At 32.8% G+C, this 20,460-nt stretch overlaps 3 protein-coding genes across 3 annotated transcripts; 1 reads left to right on the forward strand and 2 right to left on the reverse strand.

Moving 5' to 3' along the window:
* Positions 1-6,073: 6,073 nt before the first annotated feature.
* Positions 6,074-7,369, reverse strand: LOC106397476 (mitochondrial fission 1 protein A). The gene is made up of 5 exons (XM_013838061.3): positions 7,128-7,369; positions 6,805-6,943; positions 6,598-6,719; positions 6,457-6,520; positions 6,074-6,363 (listed from the first exon to the last, which is right to left on the reverse strand). Exons 1-5 carry the CDS (start codon positions 7,218-7,220, stop codon positions 6,278-6,280), a joined length of 504 nt encoding a protein of 167 aa, XP_013693515.1. The 5' UTR covers positions 7,221-7,369; the 3' UTR covers positions 6,074-6,277.
* A 4,884-nt stretch (positions 7,370-12,253) lies between these two features.
* Positions 12,254-15,264, forward strand: LOC106401027 (sulfite exporter TauE/SafE family protein 3). The gene is made up of 12 exons (XM_013841445.3): positions 12,254-12,587; positions 12,660-12,819; positions 12,899-13,099; positions 13,342-13,406; positions 13,512-13,539; positions 13,646-13,725; positions 13,804-13,890; positions 13,975-14,025; positions 14,113-14,334; positions 14,406-14,499; positions 14,576-14,716; positions 14,888-15,264. The coding sequence occupies exons 1-12, from the start codon at positions 12,390-12,392 to the stop codon at positions 14,971-14,973; spliced, it is 1,413 nt and encodes a 470-aa protein (XP_013696899.1). The 5' UTR covers positions 12,254-12,389; the 3' UTR covers positions 14,974-15,264.
* Positions 15,265-15,304: 40 nt separating this feature from the next.
* On the reverse strand, positions 15,305-19,024 carry LOC106401026 (protein unc-13 homolog). The gene is made up of 5 exons (XM_048756462.1): positions 18,469-19,024; positions 17,362-18,225; positions 16,817-17,272; positions 16,549-16,741; positions 15,305-16,468 (listed from the first exon to the last, which is right to left on the reverse strand). The coding sequence occupies exons 1-5, from the start codon at positions 18,982-18,984 to the stop codon at positions 15,531-15,533; spliced, it is 2,967 nt and encodes a 988-aa protein (XP_048612419.1). The 5' UTR covers positions 18,985-19,024; the 3' UTR covers positions 15,305-15,530.
* Positions 19,025-20,460: the final 1,436 nt, after the last annotated feature.

Raw genomic sequence — 20,460 nt, forward strand, 5'->3', positions numbered from 1 at the left:
TCAAGACTTATTACCATGTCTTGATAGCTTTTGTCAGAGGCTTTCATTTGGTGTCTTGACATTAATTTTGAATCGTCTGTTGATTATTGGTGATTTATTTACTCTTCACGATCATCATATTATCAGTTTTTGTAACATCCATCCAAAATATGACCAGCGGTGTGTTATAATTTCTCTATAAAGAATATATATTTATTTTATTAGATTTAAAAACATAACTTATACAAGAGTTCAGACTTGTATGCTCTAGATTTTCATTATTTTAACTATTGAAAATGTTTTCTTATGAATTTTTTGAGACATTACATTTTGTTTAAACGACCAAATCAGTAATATCTCCACCGTAAATTTTAAATAAAAATTCGTAACTTATGTATAATCATTCTGTTTTGATATGTTGATTTTTTGTTTTTAAAATATATTTGCACCCATACATAACCTACAAGCTAGTTAACGTAACAAATACGTGAAGTCAAAAACACTAAAATTTAATAGTAAATAATATAATGGTTTATTTATTTTATATTTGAATTCCAAAATATATCTTAGTGATTAATGCACCATAATCTTTGCCACCCTTTACATATTCTCTGATTATATCTGCTATAATCACAAGAACAAACCCAGTTTCGGCAATTTAGCATAAACCTCTTCTTTCTAATACAATGATGTGCACATTCTTGACAAAATCCAAGTGGATTATTGGCAGCATGAGGTTTAAGTTTTTCATCATAAAGCACTTGTTTTTTTATTTGGATATCAAGTTGGGGGCTAGGTGCTTGACTTGAAATATATGTTTTATCTTCAGAAAAGGAATTTGCAAAAATATTTGAGGCACCTACAAAATTTTCAGTCATACATAGAGCTATTAATAATTCATTTAAAATATTAAATATTTTAAAAATGTATGATATAATATTTATCACTGAAAATCAACTTACATGACATAAAAATTACTAGAAGAGTTGCAAACAAAACACTAGATTTCATCTTTTTGGAAATTTAGTAGTAGTTAAGAATTACCGATTTTAAAATCTATTTGTTTTGATATTTTGTTGTGATGTTTAAAAAGTTTGATACCTTCCTATTTATATATGTTTTCACAAATGTTACTAAAAAAAACAATGTTTTAAATTACAGTTTGTGATATTAATAAGCACAAAAGAAACTGCTAACTCTTAGATACATTTACGAAACTATGTGGAACTGCAGTTACGTATTTTTTGTATTGTGAAATGTTAAAAACTGTAATGAGACTGTGCAATGCCCAAATGTATGTACACATAGTAAAAATGATTGTGTTATTATGATGAAATTAAAAGTTTGAATCTATACAGTTCACAGAGATTTATGATCAGTTTCAAAAGTTTAAAGTGATGTTTGTAAATATTGTAAAATAGAAGGACCACCTTGCAGACAAATAAAAACGACGTTATGTCTTCATCAAGTGCATTGATTCAATTTGAAGCCCATAATATGTATTTTCCATCAAAATCTTCAATATTTATACTCGTTTCAGCGCCTTCCCCCCCCCCCCCCCCAAATTTTTCCACAGCCTCCTTTGCGGATTAGGATTAAAATTGCTGAACTTTTTTATCACTATTCACCTCTGTTGGATTTTGCCAAGAAATAAATGTGATTTCTAGTATTTTAATAATTACACTTTATTGGTTTTAGTTTTGAAAATTTATGGTCGTATTATAGCTTGTTTTAAATGATTTTGTAAGCTTCTATTTTTTTATTTTCAAAATGTTCCACCGTCGAAGAGATTTAGCTAATCATTGATGATTTCATGTTTGATTCAGAATTACAGTTGAAACTATACAGTTCCAGAAATCCAGCAGCGTTGGCCGTTCATTATTTGACCACTGGAATCAAGGAGAATCTGATGGGCAAGGTTTTCGATTCCAGAGGTTTTGAGAAAAATTTTAATATTTCTAACTGATCGTCTAGGTTCTGGGACGGGTTTCAGACTGGTATGTGGCACACTGATAAGCGCCTTAAAAACTGTAGTCAGACTCTACAAATTTCATCTTTCAATTGAGTGCAATTTGACCGATTTATGACCTTGCAGACAAGTATTTCAAGACTTATTACCATGTCTTGATGGCTTTTGTCAGAGGCTTTCATTTGGTGTCTTGACATTAATTTTGGATCGTCTGTTGATTATTGGTGATTTATTTATTCTTCACAATCATCATATTATCAGTTTTTGTAACATCCATCCAAAATTTGATCAGCGGTGTGTTATAATTTCTCTATAAAGAATATATATTTATTTTATTAGATTTAAAAACATAACTTATACAAGAGTTCAGACTTGTAGGCTCTAGATTTTCATTATTTTAACTATTGAAAATGTTTTCTTATGAATTTTTTGAGACATTACAATTTGTCTAAACGACCAAATCAGTAATATCTCCACCGTAAATTTTAAATAAAAATTCGTAACTTCTGTATAATCATTCCGTTTTGATATGTTGATTTTTTGTTTTTAAAATATATTTGCACCCATACATAACCTACAAGCTAGTTAACGTAACAAATATGTGAAGTAAAAAACACTAAAATTTAATAGTAAATAATATAATGGTTTATTTATTTTATATTTGAATTCCAAAATATATCTTAGTGATTAATGCACCATAATCTTTGCCATCCTTTACATATTCTCTGATTATATCTGCTATAATCACAAGAACAAACCCAGTTTCGGCAATTTAGCATAAACCTCTTCTTTCTAATACAATGATGTGCACATTCTTGACAAAATCCAAGTGGATTATTGGCAGCATGAGGTTTAAGTTTTTCATCATAAAGCACTTGTTTTTTTATTTGGATATCAAGTTGGGGGCTAGGTGCTTGACTTGAAATATATGTTTTATCTTCAGAAAAGGAATTTGCAAAAATATTTGAGGCACCTACAAAATTTTCAGTCATACATAGAGCTATTAATAATTCATTTAAAATATTAAAGATTTTAAAAATGTATGATATAATATTTATCACTGAAAATCAACTTACATGACATAAAAATTACTAGAAGAGTTGCAAACAAAACACTAGATTTCATCTTTTTGGAAATTTAGTAGTAGTTAAGAATTACCGATTTTAAAATCTATTTGTTTTGATATTTTGTTGTGATGTTTAAAAAGTTTGATACCTTCCTATTTATATATGTTTTCACAAATGTTACTAAAAAAAACAATGTTTTAAATTACAGTTTGTGATATTAATAAGCACAAAAGAAACTGCTAACTCTTAGATACATTTACGAAACTATGTGGAACTGCAGTTACGTATTTTTTGTATTGTGAAATGTTAAAAACTGTAATGAGACTGTGCAATGCCCAAATGTATGTACACATAGTAAAAATGATTGTGTTATTATGATGAAATTAAAAGTTTGAATCTATACAGTTCACAGAGATTTATGATCAGTTTCAAAAGTTTAAAGTGATGTTTGTAAATATTGTAAAATAGAAGGACCACCTTGCAGACAAATAAAAACGACGTTATGTCTTCATCAAGTGCATTGATTCAATTTGAAGCCCATAATATGTATTTTCCATCAAAATATTCAATATTTATACTCGTTTCAGCGCCTTCCCCCCCCCCCCCAAATTTTTCCACAGCCTCCTTTGCGGATTAGGATTAAATTGCTGAACTTTTTTTATCACTATTCACCTCTGTTGGATTTTGCCAAGAAATAAATGTGATTTCTAGTATTTTAATAATTACACTTTATTGGTTTTAGTTTTGAAAATTTATGGTTGTATTATAGCTTGTTTTAAATGATTTTGTAAGCTTCTATTTTTTTATTTTCAAAATGTTCCACCCTCAAAGAGATTTAGCTAATCATTGATGATTTCATGTTTGATTCAGAATTACAGTGGAAACTATACAATTCCAGAAACCCAACAGCGTTGGCCGTTCATTATTTGACCACTGGAATCAAGGAGAATCTGATGGGCAAGGTTTTCGATTCCAGAAGTTTTGAGAAATTTTTTAATATTTCTAACTGATCGTCTGGGTTCTGGGACGGGTTTCAGACTGGTATGTGGCACACTGATAAGCGCCTTAAAAACTGTAGTCAGACTCTACAAATTTCATCTTTCAATTGAGTGCAATTTGACCGATTTATGACCTTGCAGACAAGTATTTCAAGACTTATTACCATGTCTTGATAGCTTTTGTCAGAGGCTTTCATTTGGTGTCTTGACATTAATTTTGGATCGTCTGTTGATTATTGGTGATTTATTTACTCTTCACGATCATCATATTATCAGTTTTTGTAACATCCATCCAAAATTTGATCAGCGGTGTGTTATAATTTCTCTATAAAGAATATATATTTATTTTATTAGATTTAAAAACATAACTTATACAAGAGTTCAGACTTGTAGGCTCTAGATTTTCATTATTTTAACTATTGAAAATGTTTTCTTATTAATTTTTTGGGACATTACATTTTGTCTAAACGACCAAATCAGTAATATCTCCACCGTAAATTTTAAATAAAAATTCGTAACTTATGTATAATCATTCTGTTTTGATATGTTGATTTTTTGTTTTTAAAATATATTTGCACCCATACATAACCTACAAGCTAGTTAACGTAACAAATACGTGAAGTAAAAAACACTAAATTTAATAGCTCGCCTAAAATGTTAGTTACCGTATTTATAGGAATAAAATCTAAGCTTTTAAAATTTTTTGTTGTTGACAATAATAAATAAACTTGTAGAGGAAGTAATGAAGATATTTTGCTTTCACTTAGCATATTCGTTAGTTTTTCAGAGTTCACATTTATTTAGTTGTTAATTCTTCTATAGTTATTTTGCTTTCTAAACTTATGATAAATTGTCTACTCAAATATAAGCAAGAGATAAAAGCAAGTCATTTATATAGTTATTTTGCTTCCTAAACTTATGATAAACTTGTAGAGGAAGTATTGTAGTTGTTTTGCTTCCACTTAGTATATTGGTTTGTTATTCAGATTTCACATTTATTGAGTTGTGTTTCGTGCTTCAAACCGCAATTTTAATGCCCCTTTATTATTAATATAAATTTATGACAAAATAAAATCCCCCTTTGTGTTTCGTGATATTTTATTGTTTGACAAAATCAAATTGTAAATCTTCATAAGAAAACAAATGAAAAGTACAAATGCATTTTCCTCTCACGTACTAATAATATAATCTTCATAAGAAAACAAATGAAAAGTACATTTAGAATATTCTTCAAATCTCGATGTTTGCTTCCCAGGTAAGAGATATTGGATTCCAAACAAAATTACATTTGGCACAGCAATCTGGATTATCATTATCTTCTACTTCAATAATATCCTTGTTATTTTCCATCCAAAGCATAAACTTGTTGTTTTCTAGAGGTTGTGGACAAATCTTTTTGTTTTGTGGAGAGCTGAAACATATAAGAAAACCATAATAAGAGATCTGAATATATAATGAAAGTAAACATGTTAGCCGCGATTTCTAAACACATAGTCCCATAGTTCAACCATGTAAAAATGTAATACCTTATCATGAGGGGGAGATGAGGATTGCAATGATTTAAAAAAATAGGATATGAACCACTTTAGCATTTTTTGGTTTCCTTGGGTCTGAGCCTCGGGTTTTATGTTTTTGATATTGGTGATGTGATGCTCTTGAGTTTGGTGAGAGGTGGGTTATATAGGATATGAGATGGCGATTTCTGGTTAGATAATAGTCTATTTTATTAAAATGAAATTTAAAGTAGATGTCAACTTAGAATATTTTTTTCGAATTATTTGGGTTACAAAGGTCGTAGATGCTAGCTGTTATAATAGATATGGTTAGACCAAAAAATGAAAAAAGGAAAAGATCCAAAATGACTTTCATAGGTAGATTTATTTAAACTTCTTCTCTTTTAATAGTATAGATTCCATCAAGTTTTCTATGTTTAAATGAGATTATTAGGCATATGTTTATAGCTAAATATTTGTTTTATGTCTTACGTTCATGAGATTTATGAAGTGAACGACGTGGTTGACGATTAGTTATATGGTACTTTATATCTATGCTATGTCTTCTACAAACAAACAATTATCAGATTATGACCGTAGAAACACAATAAGTTTGGCTCTGACTTTGGGGTATAGGCGTGAGAGGGGAGAATTACTATTTGAACAGAGCATATAAAATAAAGTAATGGAACATCTGAAAGCTGAAAAAACAAAAAAAAAGAACTTAAAAGAAAGCATATGTTATTTATATGCACAACGAATCTGCAAGGGTCACTTTTTGCGAGCCAAAGCAGCAGCGATTCCACCGGCTATGAGGCCAACGGCTGTAGCCGTGATGCCTATCCCAATAACACCATCTGCAAATTATGACCAACAAAGTTCAACATCACATTATTCTGTTCAGACTAGCAGCAAAAGAAGAAAAGATTCAAAGCCGCATTTTAATTTACCTTTTGCGATTTTGTCTTCAATGGTTTTCTTTAAGGCTAAAGCTTGCCTCCAATCAGGTTGAACCTATGGAAACAAAAACACGTTAAAAGAGTTAAAAAAAAAACATTTGTTTTATTAACACTATGAGGCTATTATCAAACCTCGAGACAGCGCTCCACGAGCTGTCTGCTTCTAGAGTAGTCTCCAGTACGATAATAACCAACAGCAAGAAGATAAATCTTCTCCCGGTCCTGCAAAGGAGGGCTACTAGTTGCTAGAGAAGCTGCATCAAAAAGAGTTTCGTCAAGCTTTGTAATAATAATTTTTTTAAAAAAAAACACTTTCATTTGATGCAAACAGCTGTATACCTTCGAGCATGGCGATTCCACGCTGGATATCTTCGGCTTGTCGGGAATGGACAAGAGACCAAGACAATCGCATAATGCTCTCTTTCTTTTGGTCTTCCGAGTCCCCGTCCGTTGCTGTCTTAACTTCTTTCTCACATTCCTGAAAACAACCAATCATCATGCTTTGACTTATAATCTGAATTTACACACATCAATTGCGGTTTTCAGATACGATTAAGAGTCTTCCGATCAATCATCGAGAAATCAAACAGATTATGGGAAATCACCCACAAATCGAATCGTGATTTTGTTCGCTTTACAAGATCGAGAGAGAGGAGACTTACAAGGATGACCTCACGGTCGCACCAAGGGATCTTGTCGCCGCCGCTGAAGAAGGAACCGATGGAGTCGAAGAAATTTCCCATTTTAGAATCCATTTGAGGAGCCTTTATCGAATTAATGCTTTGTTTCTCTTCTCTCCTAATTCTTAAGAAGCGACGGACTTGACGCCCAAGGCCAGACAAATTATATTCTTGTTGAAATTGTAAGAAGACACATGTATTTTAGCATATTCATAAATTTATCTCTATATTTTCATTCACGTCAATTCACTGATTATGAAGCCCAAAACGGCAGATTACCATGTCTGATAAGCCCATTTTCTTTCGTCACACATGTACCGGTAAAGGCATGTACAATGAAATAGTTGAATCTCTCGTTTAATTAAATTCATTGCAAAAGATAGTTGAACTTCTTAAAAAGACACGTATGGATTGAATAGAATTGACTACATTCAGTTAATTATATACAAAAATTGGAATCTGTAGTGATATACGTTAAAATGCGAGTGGAAAAATGGTGAGAAAGTGAAGCACACACTAATATGTTTATCCTTACGAGTTGTTCTGGTTTTATAAGTTGTCTAATTTTTATTGATACTTGTATCCTCTAGAATTATTGGAATTCCATTATTAAAAAAATATTTATATTAAACTTCATGATCTTTTATGATTTATAAATAAAGAGTAATTTCATCATTGTAGGATGACACATGTATTTTAGGATATTCATAAATTTATCTCTATATTTATTGTGTTCAAATGTAGCCTCTGTAAGTCGACTAAACAGAGTAACAAGTATATGAAAATTAAATGTATTTATCTCATGTCTAGCTTTACTTAAAATTTTTGCTACACCTAGTTTAAAATTTTGAACAAAAATAAACAAGTACCAAGTAATTTGTAAGTATTTAAAATTTTGATAATATTTGATCAAATCAAATACAAGTGCAAGTAAAAAAAAAATACTTGCACAAAACAAATCAAGTAACGAGTAATGCTAAAACACCAAGTACCCGGCTTGCACCCATGCCTAACATCTACTGGTAAGTTCATGTAAATGAAATAGTTGAATATTTAATCTATTAATTTAGAGTCTCACTTTTATCTACTATTAACAAGGCATAGTAGTACCATTTAAAGAATTAGTTAATATAACATATTTGATTATTTATACTAATAAAAAAATCCAACAATAAATTTGAATTTTTTTAATTACAACAAAATTTGTTGGGAAAGAATTAGGAGTGTCAAAATGAGTTATAGCTCATGAGCTGGTTCAGCTCAGCTCAATTTTTCATGAGCATGGTCTCTATTTTTTCGGCTCACTTAATAAATGAGTTTAATAATCGAGCTTAAATTATATCACGAGTTATATGAACGATCTTTAATGAACATGAGCTAACCCATGAGCTTGATCGCTTCATACTTTATATGTATATATATATGGATGACTTTTATTTTTCTTATGTAAGAAAAATAATTTTTATACTAATCATATTTATCTTATAAAACTAAAATATAAAACCAAAAAGTAATAAACATATACTAAAATGTAAAATAATATTGATATAAATCATCATATCATATATCTTTAGAACTAAAATAAATATTCCTAAGACTTTCATGCGAAATATATATCTTTACGATTTGAATAGATAAAGAGTTTGAATATGAATCATCACAAAACTTTTATGTAAAATATATTTTTGGATCACTGATTTAGGTTTGATTTAATATATTATTAGGTCTTGTTTTTATTCAGTATTTAAATATTAACTCTTTGGAATTTTAAATTTAATATTATATTGATATTCTATTTTTTTATTTTTATAAAAATTTTCATGTCTGATCGCGAGTTAGCTCATTTAACTCATGATCTAGATGATCTGAGTTCGAGTTTGTATATTAAAGCACACATATAGCTAGCTCATGAAAGACCTCAGCTCACCATGAGCTGAGCTGAGTTGAGTTGAGCGAGTTAACTCATTTTGACACCCCTGGAAAGAATCTAACAAAATCTTACTTGAAATTTAAATATTTTTATAAAATAACACATTAATTTCGTAGTTAGTAATATAATATTATTATAAATCAATGTTAACTAAAATTTTATTATAAAACAACAAAATAAAATTCTATACTATTTTTTTTATAAATTATATAATTAGATTATGTATTATATAAAAATAGAAATGTTATATGAATTAAATATGGTAAAACTATATTAAATAGGTAAATTATATATTTTTTTAAAAAACATCCTTTAAATAAATTATCACTCATCATTAAAATGGGTTAAAACTAGTAAACTATATAATATTTTATACAAAAACAAATTTACTAACATAGGTTAAACTTTTATATCTGTAACTATATGTTATATTTTTATTTATTTTGAAACTCTCAACATTATATTGTTTAAAAATGTTTATATACAAAAATATAATAGTATACAATAACTTTTAGTTACTATTTAAAAAAATAAGTTATTAGAAAACTGTAAAATTTAGTAATTCATTTAAAATATTAATGACAAATCAAATTTTAATTATAAATTTTTTAATATTTTTAAATATAACAAAATCTGTTGACAAAAATTTAGAAAATATTACCAAAAATTCAAAAAAATTATAAAATAATATATTAATGTAGTAACAAAAACAATTCAAAATTCGTGTAATCTTCCAAACTCAAAAATAGTTGTGTAATTTTCTAAAGTTTTCTTGACAAAAATTACAATTTTGAAAATAAATATTCAAACTCAAAATGATAATATTTCAAATTTTACAAAAGATAAAATCATAGATAGTAAAGAATAACTTTTTAATATGCACCACGAAAAAATAAAATATATATATTTTGCAAAATTTAAAGTAAACAAATATCTTGAAATCTTAATTGTAAAAAAAAACTTAATATCATAACATCCAAAATATCCTATATCAACAAAATTTATTAAAATGATATGATAGATGCTACTATATATAAAATCTATAAAAATAATAGGACTATATTATTTAAACATAACAATGATTTTACTTATAAATCCCGTAAAATACAAAAATGATATATGTTAAAGTATATTTTTTTTTAAACAACATATAAATATAAATTATCTTAAACATATAATTTTTGATGATATAAATAAATAAAATTTTAAAATGTATTATATGCAAAATGCATAAATTAAGAAAAAACATATTTTGAAAGAGGTTATCTATTTGATTATTTCATATTGTTATTTTGTTGTACCTAACTTGAAAATATATTCGTAATTAATAAAAATTAATAACAAAGTAAAATGTATCAAACAAATCAATTAATGATGCCAAATAAGAAAAATATAAACAATAGTATTATAGAGTTACATAATACATAACACTAAAATGAAAATTATATATTTAAAACATTTGTAATAATATCAAATACATTTATAAAATGTAAAATTATCTGCATGGACGTGCGGTTCAAAATCTAGTAAATGTTATATCCATTACGAGAAGTAGTTAAATTGTTTAAAATATGCATGTGGGTTAAATGGAATTTATACATTCGATTAGTTGAATACAAAAAAAAAGTGGAACATGTAGTGACATATGTTGAAATGTGAGTGGAGAAAATGGTGAGAAAGTGAAAAGCACACACATAGATGAAATTTTATTAAGGAAAATTTCTTAAAAATATACGGACTAATTTCCATTTGCTAATAAAATATACGGACTATTTTGGATCCATGTTTAATACACGAACTATTTTTTGTTGCGTATTAAATATACAAACTTTTGAAATTCACAAATTTTAATCATTTTTGACGGCATTAACTATATTTAACGGAAGTGACAACGACGTTAGTGTTTAATTAACACATGTTTAAATTTTGAAAAGAAAATTCCTTAAAAATACACAGACTATTTTTCATTAGCTAATAAAATACACTAACTATTTTGGATCTCCTTTAATACACAAACTAATTTTTGTTTTCTATTAAATACACAAACTTTTAAAATTTTCAAGTTTTACACATCAATTTAGACGATGTCACTATGTTTAGCAGAAGTGAAGACAATGTTAGTGTTTAATTGAGCATGTGGTTAACTGTGGAGAAAAAATTCCTTAAAAATCCTATGTTAGATTATATTGCTAGCTTTCTTCTCCAGTACGCTTCTATAGTGTAAATTTTTTTGATGAAATTTCAAATTTTTTTATCATTGTAGAAAGAATATATGTAGAACCTAATTCATAACACTAAACTTATTTATCATAGTGTAAATTAACCTTGAATCATTATCAGGACTATCAAAGCGAAAAACAAGAATTAGAAATGCATAACACTAAACTAATTCCAAAATCAAAAACTCGTTTAAGATTACTTAGTTTTCTTCGTCTTTTTTCACGACATGAAAATCGACTCCACTTCGAATCGATATAAAGGGAAATCAAAGTAAATAAGAAGAAAATGGACATAGTTTGGAGGATAAAAGAGGTTGGAATAGATTAGAGTGTCAAACTCGAATTGAAACTAACTCGAATTAATTTCAATTGGCTGAGGGTGAGAGTGCTTTTCACAGTTAAACCACTTGTTTAGTTAAAACACTGTCTTCACTTCTGCTAAACATAGTTGACATCGTCTAAATCGATGTGTAAAATCTGTAAATTTTAAAAGTTTGTGTATTTAATGGAAAACAAAATTTAGTTTGTGTATTAAATGAAAATCCAAAAATAGTTTGTGTATTTCATTAGCAAATGAAAAATAGTTTGTGTATTTTTAAGAAATTTTATTTTCAAAATTTAAACACGTGTTAATTAAACACTAACGCCGTCGTCACTTCCGTTAAATATATTTAACGCCGTCTAAAACGATGTGTAAAATCTGAGAATTTCAAAAGTTTGTGTATTTAATAGGCAACGAAAAATAATTCGTATATTAAACAGAGATTCAAAATAATTCATGTATTTTATTAGCAAATGAAAATTAGTCGTCATCATTTGGGAGTTGGTGAAAACTTATTTCATGATCTATGTTATCTGGCGTCATTAATGACAATACTTTTCTTTGATTTTAAAGTAAAAACAGCTAGGCGACAGATGTGGATTTGACTCACTGTTAATGTTTAATCCTCATACGTCACCTCAATCTAGCACGTCTAGGTTCCAAGTCTCAGAGACTCGGGCGGAATTTATTAAAAAAAAATTAAGAACAGAGGTTATATAGAAAAAGTAAGATACGGATTCACTCGTGTACTTGTGATTTTCGAAAACACAAAAATGTCGGAACTGAGATGGAAGTGTCGGGGTCTGAGATCAGTGATCGTTCTCTTCACCAATTTCGCTTTAGCTTTTGCCTTCGTTTCCGCTGAGAGGGGCATTTTTTATTCCAAGGCGAGGGAAAGTGACGAACCACCCAGTTTCTTCCTGGATTTTCTATGGGAACCTAATCAGACAGGTTATCATCATGTCTGGCCCGTAAGTAGTTTTTCTCTTTGATCTGATCCGGATTTAGTAAAAGAAAAAGAAAAATAAAAATCATTTTTCCAGGAATTTGAGTTCAACTGGCAAATTGTTTTGGGCACACTCGTTGGATTCTTTGGAGCTGCGTTTGGTAGCGTAGGAGGTGTTGGTGGAGGTGGCATTTTCGTACCTATGCTCAGTTTGATTATCGGCTTTGATCCTAAATCAGCAACAGCTTTGTCAAAATGTAAGAGGGATAACATTATACTAACATTATTTCAGAGTATCAGTTTTATATGGTTATTTTGATCATTTTCTTTTAATAGGCATGATCGTGGGAGCTTCTGTGTCAACTGTGTATTACAATCTTAGATTGAGGCATCCTACGCTTGATATGCCAATCATCGACTACGATCTCGCGCTGTTGATCCAGCCCATGCTTATGCTTGGGATTAGCGTTGGTGTCGCTTTCAATGTCATGTTTCCAGATTGGATGGTCACAGTACTCCTCATAATCCTCTTTCTAGGTAAAAAAAATCCTCATAATCCTAAGAAAATTTTCCTTTCCATTCCTTTTATTGTAGGAAAATATTGAATAAATTTGTTCCTCACTACATATGATAACGAATCATTACTCCTCATCATTCCTATAATTTTATTCTTTTCCATTCATTTTCTATCCGTTTCCAATGTTCCTGCGATTGTTACCAGTTAGACCCATTGTCTTTCTCCATCCGTGGTTAGACTTATTATATCAATGTGTATGCAGGTACATCAACAAAGGCGTTTTTGAAAGGTCGTGAGACTTGGAACAAGGAGACTATAGAGAAAATGGTACATCCCTAACTTTCATGAATTATTCTTTGAATATCCTTTCTATAATATTGTTTTATAAGAACTTTCAATCTTTAATGCCTATCAAACTTTTTTGTGCTACAGGAAGCTGCTAAGCGTTTAGAGTCAGATGGTGAGTTGAGTTTTTGTTGTGTCAAACATGTTTCAGTGACAACCATATTACAACCTCTGTTTTTTCTTCTTCTTTTTTGGGTTAAACATAATCTACTTTTCACCAGGTGTATCTGCCACAGAAGTAGAATATATGCCTCTTCCTGCAGCTCCGAGCACCAATCCTGGAAACAACAAGAAACGAGAAGTGAATTAATTCTATTATCTTTACACTAGTGCTAGTTCTGTGTTATGTCAAGAGTTAACAATGCTAATTTTACTGCAGGTAAGTATTATTGAGAATGTATACTGGAAGGAACTTGGACTTCTCGTTTTCGTCTGGATTGTTTTCCTGGCACTGCAGATAGCCAAGGTTAGTTAGTACACATTCATATGTATCATTTTGAGCATACTTTTACATGTTCAAACTTTATTCATGTTCTTTTCATGGAAACAGACAAATATGCCAACTTGTTCAGTAGGATATTGGGTCATAAACTTGTTACAGGTATAACATTCAGTTACATTTTATTTTTATTAGTTTGCTGAGAGAACCATGTACACTGGTTACTTACATCTCTTCCGATTCATGCAGATTCCGGTTGCAGTTGGTGTATCAGGCTACGAGGCAGTAGCTTTGTACCAGGGTAGAAGAATCATTGCATCTAATGGACAAGGAGGCTCTAATTTTACCATTGGTCAGCTTATCCTTTACTGTTCATTTGGCGTATTGGCGGGTGTAGTCGGTGGGTTACTTGGTTTAGGCGGAGGTTTTATCATGGGACCATTGTTTCTTGAGCTCGGTGTCCCTCCACAGGTGTGAGAATTTGTCATAAACGAGAATCACTAGTACTTGTATCATTTGATCTCTACTTTTTGTTATTGCAGGTCTCAAGTGCCACAGCGACTTTTGCTATGACTTTCTCTTCATCCATGTCTGTTGTAGAATACTATCTTCTCAAACGATTCCCTATTCCATATGGTGAGTTTATATGTTACATTATGTTTGATAAGACTGTTTTTCTTACCTCGGGATGTCTACTTTTATGTCTATGTAGCTCTGTATCTTGTGGGAGTGGCAACAATTGCAGCTTTGGTTGGACAACATGTAGTCAGAAGACTGATAGCAGTCCTCGGCCGAGCATCCCTCATCATCTTCATCCTCGCCTCCACGATTTTTATCAGCGCTATATCACTTGGTACATGACCTCCCTCACTCACCAAAAACTATTTCTTTGAATTTCAGTACTTTTAATTTGTTCTGCTTTAACAATTATCTATCAAAATGGATAGGATAGATATCTTGCGCAGCTAGTGACGGGATTTTTTAGTCACCTTGAGTAGATGTGTAATGTTATATTTGTTATTAGGTGGCGTGGGAATAGTGAACATGATGGGCAAGTTGCAACGGCACGAGTACATGGGTTTTGAAAACCTCTGCAAGTACAGTGGTTAAGGTTTAACAATCTGGATCATGTCAGAAAATATCTCGGATTTTTACCTATTTTTAACTGAAGCCAAGTCGTCTCTACTCAGTAAGTATAGCTTGTAAAAGTTCTCATTCTTGATGGCAAGATTTATTGTCTTTCGATTTTTGTGTCAATTTCTTTAGACTAGAGACTATTGCGCTTGTTCGCTATTTGTTCTAAATATGTTTTTCTAAAAGACGTGTGTAATGTTGGACAACCAAAATACATTTGTCCTGTTATTGTTTAGTCGTATTACCATACAAAGTTATGGTTCCCCAGCCGCGAGACATCTCTAATAAGCATATAACTTCACACGTGTGATGGTAACTACATCGAATAGGTTATTTAATATATTGTTCAAAAATAAATAACAAACGATATAAAATGAATACAATACGTATAGGAAATGTATACAATAACAAAAACCATAAAACAAGTAATTATTAAACAAAAAAATGAAACTCACTATACAAATCTCGGATCCTCCCTGCAGTGAAGCACACTCTTAATCTTGTGAGGTTATTAACCGTTCCAGTAGATTCCACTAGAGCTTCTTCGGTAGATTATATGTCTTCTTAAGAAACCTTGTCGCAGATTCATCGTGACGATAACACAAAACTCGTAAGAGCGTGTTTGGTTCCATACCACTCCACTGGCCTGAAGTCGGAGGCAACGGAAGCCTAGACTTAGCTGAAGAACCGTATGCTTCGAGCGTCATTCCCTTAAACCTCTCTATCAAACTGTCTGTGTCTGTACTGAACAGAGGAAGCACACCTCTAACCGTGGTCGAGAACTTATCGATCAGGTCCATGGCCAGACCATCTCCATTCGCCCAGAACAAATCCTTCATAGATTTGAAATCTTGTTCCATAATCTGAGAGTCTTGTATTGTAAAAGCCCTAGAGGGCCCTCCAGCAAGTAGGACAAGTAAGAAGCCATCGAAAGAGGCTCTCATAATATCGGTTATGATGCGTGTTCGGACTCTTTCGTGTACCGTCTCTGCTATGACTGTCAAATTCTGTTCGAGCTCCTTGAGGAAAGGCTCGATTCTAGACGACGAGAGGTCACCGATGTATAATCCGTCCCATAACGCGTGGCTTAGGTCATGGAAGACGACTTTGTACGCTAAAGACTCAGATAGCTGTTGAACGCCTTCGATGCAAGCCGCTGGCGTGAGCTCAAACTTTTTTCCTAAACCGTTGGAGAAGTCGTCGGTGTGAGCTGACTCACAGTTCCTCAAATGTGTGATCACTCTCTTCTCCACATTATCGAGCTCGCTGCGGATTTTGTGCAAGCTGTTTATTCTGACACATATCTGCGTGACCCCAAAGGAACCACCCTCTCCGTTGGAAATCGTAACCTGAGAGTTTTTCTTCTGAGAAGGAGGTGACTTTTCTTTCTTCTTCCAAACACCTTGAAACTTCGACTCCGTTGTACATCGTGTGAGTGCAGGCATTGTAGGCATGTACGTAGTTCGAGAGCCTGAGCATCATATCATTAGATGTTAGAAATCAAAAAAATTCAACAGATAGGAATCATCAATCATATGCCAGCAAACTTACCACAACCAGATTTCGCCTTTGAGACATAATACTGAAGATATTTGTCTAAACCAATGATCAAATCAGGTAACACAGCAGGATGCATAGGTATGGGAAGCTGAAAAAACGCTTCCAAAGTTTCATCAGTAATACGCAACACTTCTGCAGCAGATAGCGCATATCCTCCTTCTTGGTTCTCCACTGGATTCCAAACCTGGAAAAAGAAAACTTTGATGATTAATTAAATCACTCCAAAACTTAGTAAAGACTATGTTTGATTTTTACTAACCTCTTGCTGCAAATTCCTGTCGACCCATTCCTTAAGTCTGTCTATTCTCGCCTTGATCCAGTCTTTGACCAAGTTAGCAATAACAGTCTCAGCTTCGAAAGGAGGCATTTCACGGATAATTGCTTTGCCACCATCGTCGCTGTCAACAGAATCCTCTACTGCGATTTGCACAAGATCCTTCTCTAGCTTATCAGCAGCTCTTAATACCTGAACAGCATCGGGTGTCAATTCAGATATCCCGGAGATAAACTGTTTAATCTCGTTTCCGTAACAAACATGGAGTGTAGCCACAGCAACTCCTGCAGCAAACGGATGCCATCTCTTCCATATTGGACTGAACATTCGCTTTTCCTGAACAGCTAGCTCGCCAATGTCTTTAGCAAGGATGGCGAGAACAGGGAGAGGGTTTTTCTGGTTCCTCGATGCCCTCCTGCTAGAATCTGCTTTCTCCATTCTCTATTAAGGGACATAAAAAATAATCAAATATAAGTTGATAGAATCGTTGAAAGAAACGGTGAGTAAAAAGACACAATGCCAACACTTGCCTGAGCAAAAGCAGTACGTAGTGATGACCTGATGTATGTCTCAATCCTCGTACGAGCTACATCAACTTCTCCTTTCCTCCTTCTACGATATTCGTTAGATATATCTTCAACTAAAATCCTAGCTGCTGATACACCCAAAGAAACAATTCCCTCCATTGTACCCACATTGCTTCGGTCAAACGTGTCATGGTACGCAAGGAGCCTTTTCTCTGCCCAACCCAATATAGCACTAAGCGTAGCACTTAAAACTTGGGAGTATTCAGGATCTTTCGTCGTCTTTGCATCTTTAGCAACTTCCGCAAGCTGAGATTCACAGGCGTAAAGCAAATCCAGCTCAACTTGTCCAGTCACAACGTACCGAGAGAACAAAAGCCACGTGAAACAGAGGTTATGAAGCATCTGGTTGATCCCAAGAATCACCCACGTCTTCTTTATATGTTCCATAAGGTCATCAACTTCCTCCTCCATGGAGGTAGCGTCGCTAGAATCAAAGCAAGCCTCTAAAAGCATTTCATATAGCCTGAGATTAAACGGAGAGCCATCAGCCCAGTGGCAAGAGTCAGAGAAAGACCCGTCAGATCTAGTGGCGAGAGACATGACCGCGGATCGAAGACTCTGCATCTGCTCGCTGTTCCTTCCAGTCTCCAAAGGGCGGTCAAGCGCACCGTGAATGATCTGTCGCAGTCGTTGAGAAGAACTCGTCTTGTCAAGCGGTACGCGAGGGTGCAACAGAAGACCTGCCTCGAGAACCTTGAGTGATCTCTTCAGCCACGCGTCGTACTCTTGCTGATCCGTGAAATCAGATGACTTAAGCTGCTGTAACAATTCTAACGGAAGAACCACTGACTCAATCTTCCTTCCAACCTGAAAAAAAAAAACACTCATTAAATAAAACTTTCCAGCAATTAACATATTCATATCCAGAAACAAACGGAATCTATACAATTAAAGATCAAGAAAATCAAATCACGGATAAGTTAATTGGAATCAATACAACAAGATCAGCGATTAGATTCAACTAAATCAAGCTCGAGATTTACTATAGATCGAACAATTGACCAGGTCAAGGTGTGAATCACCTCAATGCAGAAGCGAAACTGAGCTAACCTGACTAGCAGCAATCCTAAGGAAAGCCCTACGAACGCGCGAATCGACGGACTCCGATACTCGCATTTGGATCCGCATGAGCTCACCGACAGTAGTGGGCCGCTTCGACTTACCACCCGAGCCAGAGCCAGGGCTCTTGGTAGATCCAGGTGATAAGGATGACAACGACTTCATCCCCAAGGCCTTCTTCATCTTGCTCGCGGCGGCTGCGGTCAGAGAACGCTGGGCTGCTGGAGAAGCAGGAGAGACGCCGTTGCTCGGCGAGTCCGGATTCGCAACGGAGACTGATGAAACGGCGGATGAGAGAGGCTTCCCGGTCGCGCTACGGCATGCGGCGACGAAGATCTCGTAGGCAATGAGGCGGAGATCGGATTCGGAGAACTGGACGGCGAGTTGTCCGAGTGGAGACGGTGGTAAATCGGAGGGAATCACGGATGCCATCGACGGAGGCGGCGGCGGCGGCGTCGTCTCTCTCTTGGAGTGACCCAGAGACAGCTCTCTGAAGAGGTGAGCCATTTTTTTGTTTGCGTGTGAGGGAGAGCAGCGAAAAGGAACAATAATACAGCTTCTAATAACAGTTGCCCCAAAAAAAAGAAAAGAAGAAATGGCACTATTGTAATTATGTTTTAACTATTGATTTTTCGTCTCATTATATTAATGAAATTTCGTTGCGTTAGTTAGTCAAAGTTAAAACTTTTATATTTTGGTATAATTGACCAAAAACTTGACCCTTAAATTTCCTTATAAATTGAAGTTCTTGAGCTGTAAACATAATCTTCACTAACGATTTTCTCTACCTAATTGTATATTCATGAATACCAGCTATGTTTGTATAATTGGTTATACATTAACCGAAATTGTCTTACATGATAATACTTTTGTTTAATAACACAAGTTGTTTGTATAACCGTTTATACCATTAGTAAAAAATAATTAAGAGAAGTAAAAATGAATAATAGAACTCCACAAGCATGGTGGAGTGGTAAAGCAGACTTAGAAATGTGCTAAATACCCCATGTTTAAAAACTACCATCTCGGATTTATCCGTTTGTATGATTAGACGATATATATATATATATATATATATATAATTCTAATTACGAACAGCCGAATTGGCATCGATTGACAATTTTTTAAACATTAGAGCATGATTATCCATGAAACTCAAGTAGGTTTCTTTAATCATTATTTAATTAATTAAATATATTTAAGTAGGTTTAAGGATTCTAGTTAAGAAACTGTTCGATTTTGTGCCTCCAATGGTAGTTTCTTAACTAAGGGTTCTTAAAAAAAAATTATAAATTTTTTTTTTAAAGATAAAATTGATTTATTAAATAAAACATATTGAAAGATAACATTTTTAACATAGATTTTAAAATTTAAACATAAAAACAAAGAGTAGTAAAATAAAATAATTTGAAACGAGCTCAGTTGTTGCCTTCACCTCCTCCAAATTTACGCCATAAATGTTCAACCAAATCCGCTTTTAGTTGTTGATGCATCTGTCTATCACGAATTCTAGTTCGAACACCCATCATATTGGCGATATTTGTAGGCATATCTTGAGAAAAATCAAGATCGACATGTGAACTTCCGGTGTCGTCTCCTTGTAGGAACTCTGAAACATCAAATTGAGTGTATCCATCTCGTTCGTCTTCTACTATCATATTATGGAGTATGATACATGCTCTCATAATCTTCCCAATTTTGACTTTATCCCAAAAAAGTGCCGGATTTTTGACAATGGCAAAGCGAGCTTGCAAGACTCCAAAAGCACGCTCCACATCTTTTCGGACAGCTTCTTGACGTTGAGCAAATATAACTGCTTTCGGTCCTTGTGGTACTGGAATAGATTGGATAAAAGTCGCCCATTTCGGATAAATACCATCGGTCAGATAGTAAGCCATATGATACTCTCTTCCATTGACAGAGTAAGTGACTTGCGGAGCTTGATCCTTTATTATGTCATCAAAAACAGGTGAGCGGTCAAGA

The sequence above is a fragment of the Brassica napus genome, chromosome C4 (assembly GCF_020379485.1).
Source record: "Brassica napus cultivar Da-Ae chromosome C4, Da-Ae, whole genome shotgun sequence".
Taxonomy (NCBI): Eukaryota; Viridiplantae; Streptophyta; class Magnoliopsida; order Brassicales; family Brassicaceae; genus Brassica; species Brassica napus.

What these genes read in the sequence shown, in the direction of transcription:
- LOC106397476 (XM_013838061.3), bottom strand. Translation starts at nt 7,220, where the DNA reads ATGGATTCTAAAATGGGAAATTTCTTCGACTCCATCGGTTCCTTCTTC. An exon ending in TCGTGGAGCGCTGTCTCGAG is followed by an intron (nt 6,521 to 6,597) that starts GTTTGATAATAG and finishes TTGTTTCCATAG; the next exon opens with GTTCAACCTGATTGGAGGCA. An exon ending in TGAAGACAAAATCGCAAAAG is followed by an intron (nt 6,364 to 6,456) that starts GTAAATTAAAAT and finishes CATAATTTGCAG; the next exon opens with ATGGTGTTATTGGGATAGGC.
- LOC106401027 (XM_013841445.3), top strand. Translation starts at nt 12,390, where the DNA reads ATGTCGGAACTGAGATGGAAGTGTCGGGGTCTGAGATCAGTGATCGTT. An exon ending in GTTATCATCATGTCTGGCCC is followed by an intron (nt 12,588 to 12,659) that starts GTAAGTAGTTTT and finishes TCATTTTTCCAG; the next exon opens with GAATTTGAGTTCAACTGGCA. An exon ending in CCTCATAATCCTCTTTCTAG is followed by an intron (nt 13,100 to 13,341) that starts GTAAAAAAAATC and finishes ATGTGTATGCAG; the next exon opens with GTACATCAACAAAGGCGTTT.
- LOC106401026 (XM_048756462.1), bottom strand. Translation starts at nt 18,984, where the DNA reads ATGGCTCACCTCTTCAGAGAGCTGTCTCTGGGTCACTCCAAGAGAGAG. An exon ending in TTAGGATTGCTGCTAGTCAG is followed by an intron (nt 18,226 to 18,468) that starts GTTAGCTCAGTT and finishes TTTTTTTTTCAG; the next exon opens with GTTGGAAGGAAGATTGAGTC. An exon ending in AAAGGCGAAATCTGGTTGTG is followed by an intron (nt 16,469 to 16,548) that starts GTAAGTTTGCTG and finishes TATGATGCTCAG; the next exon opens with GCTCTCGAACTACGTACATG.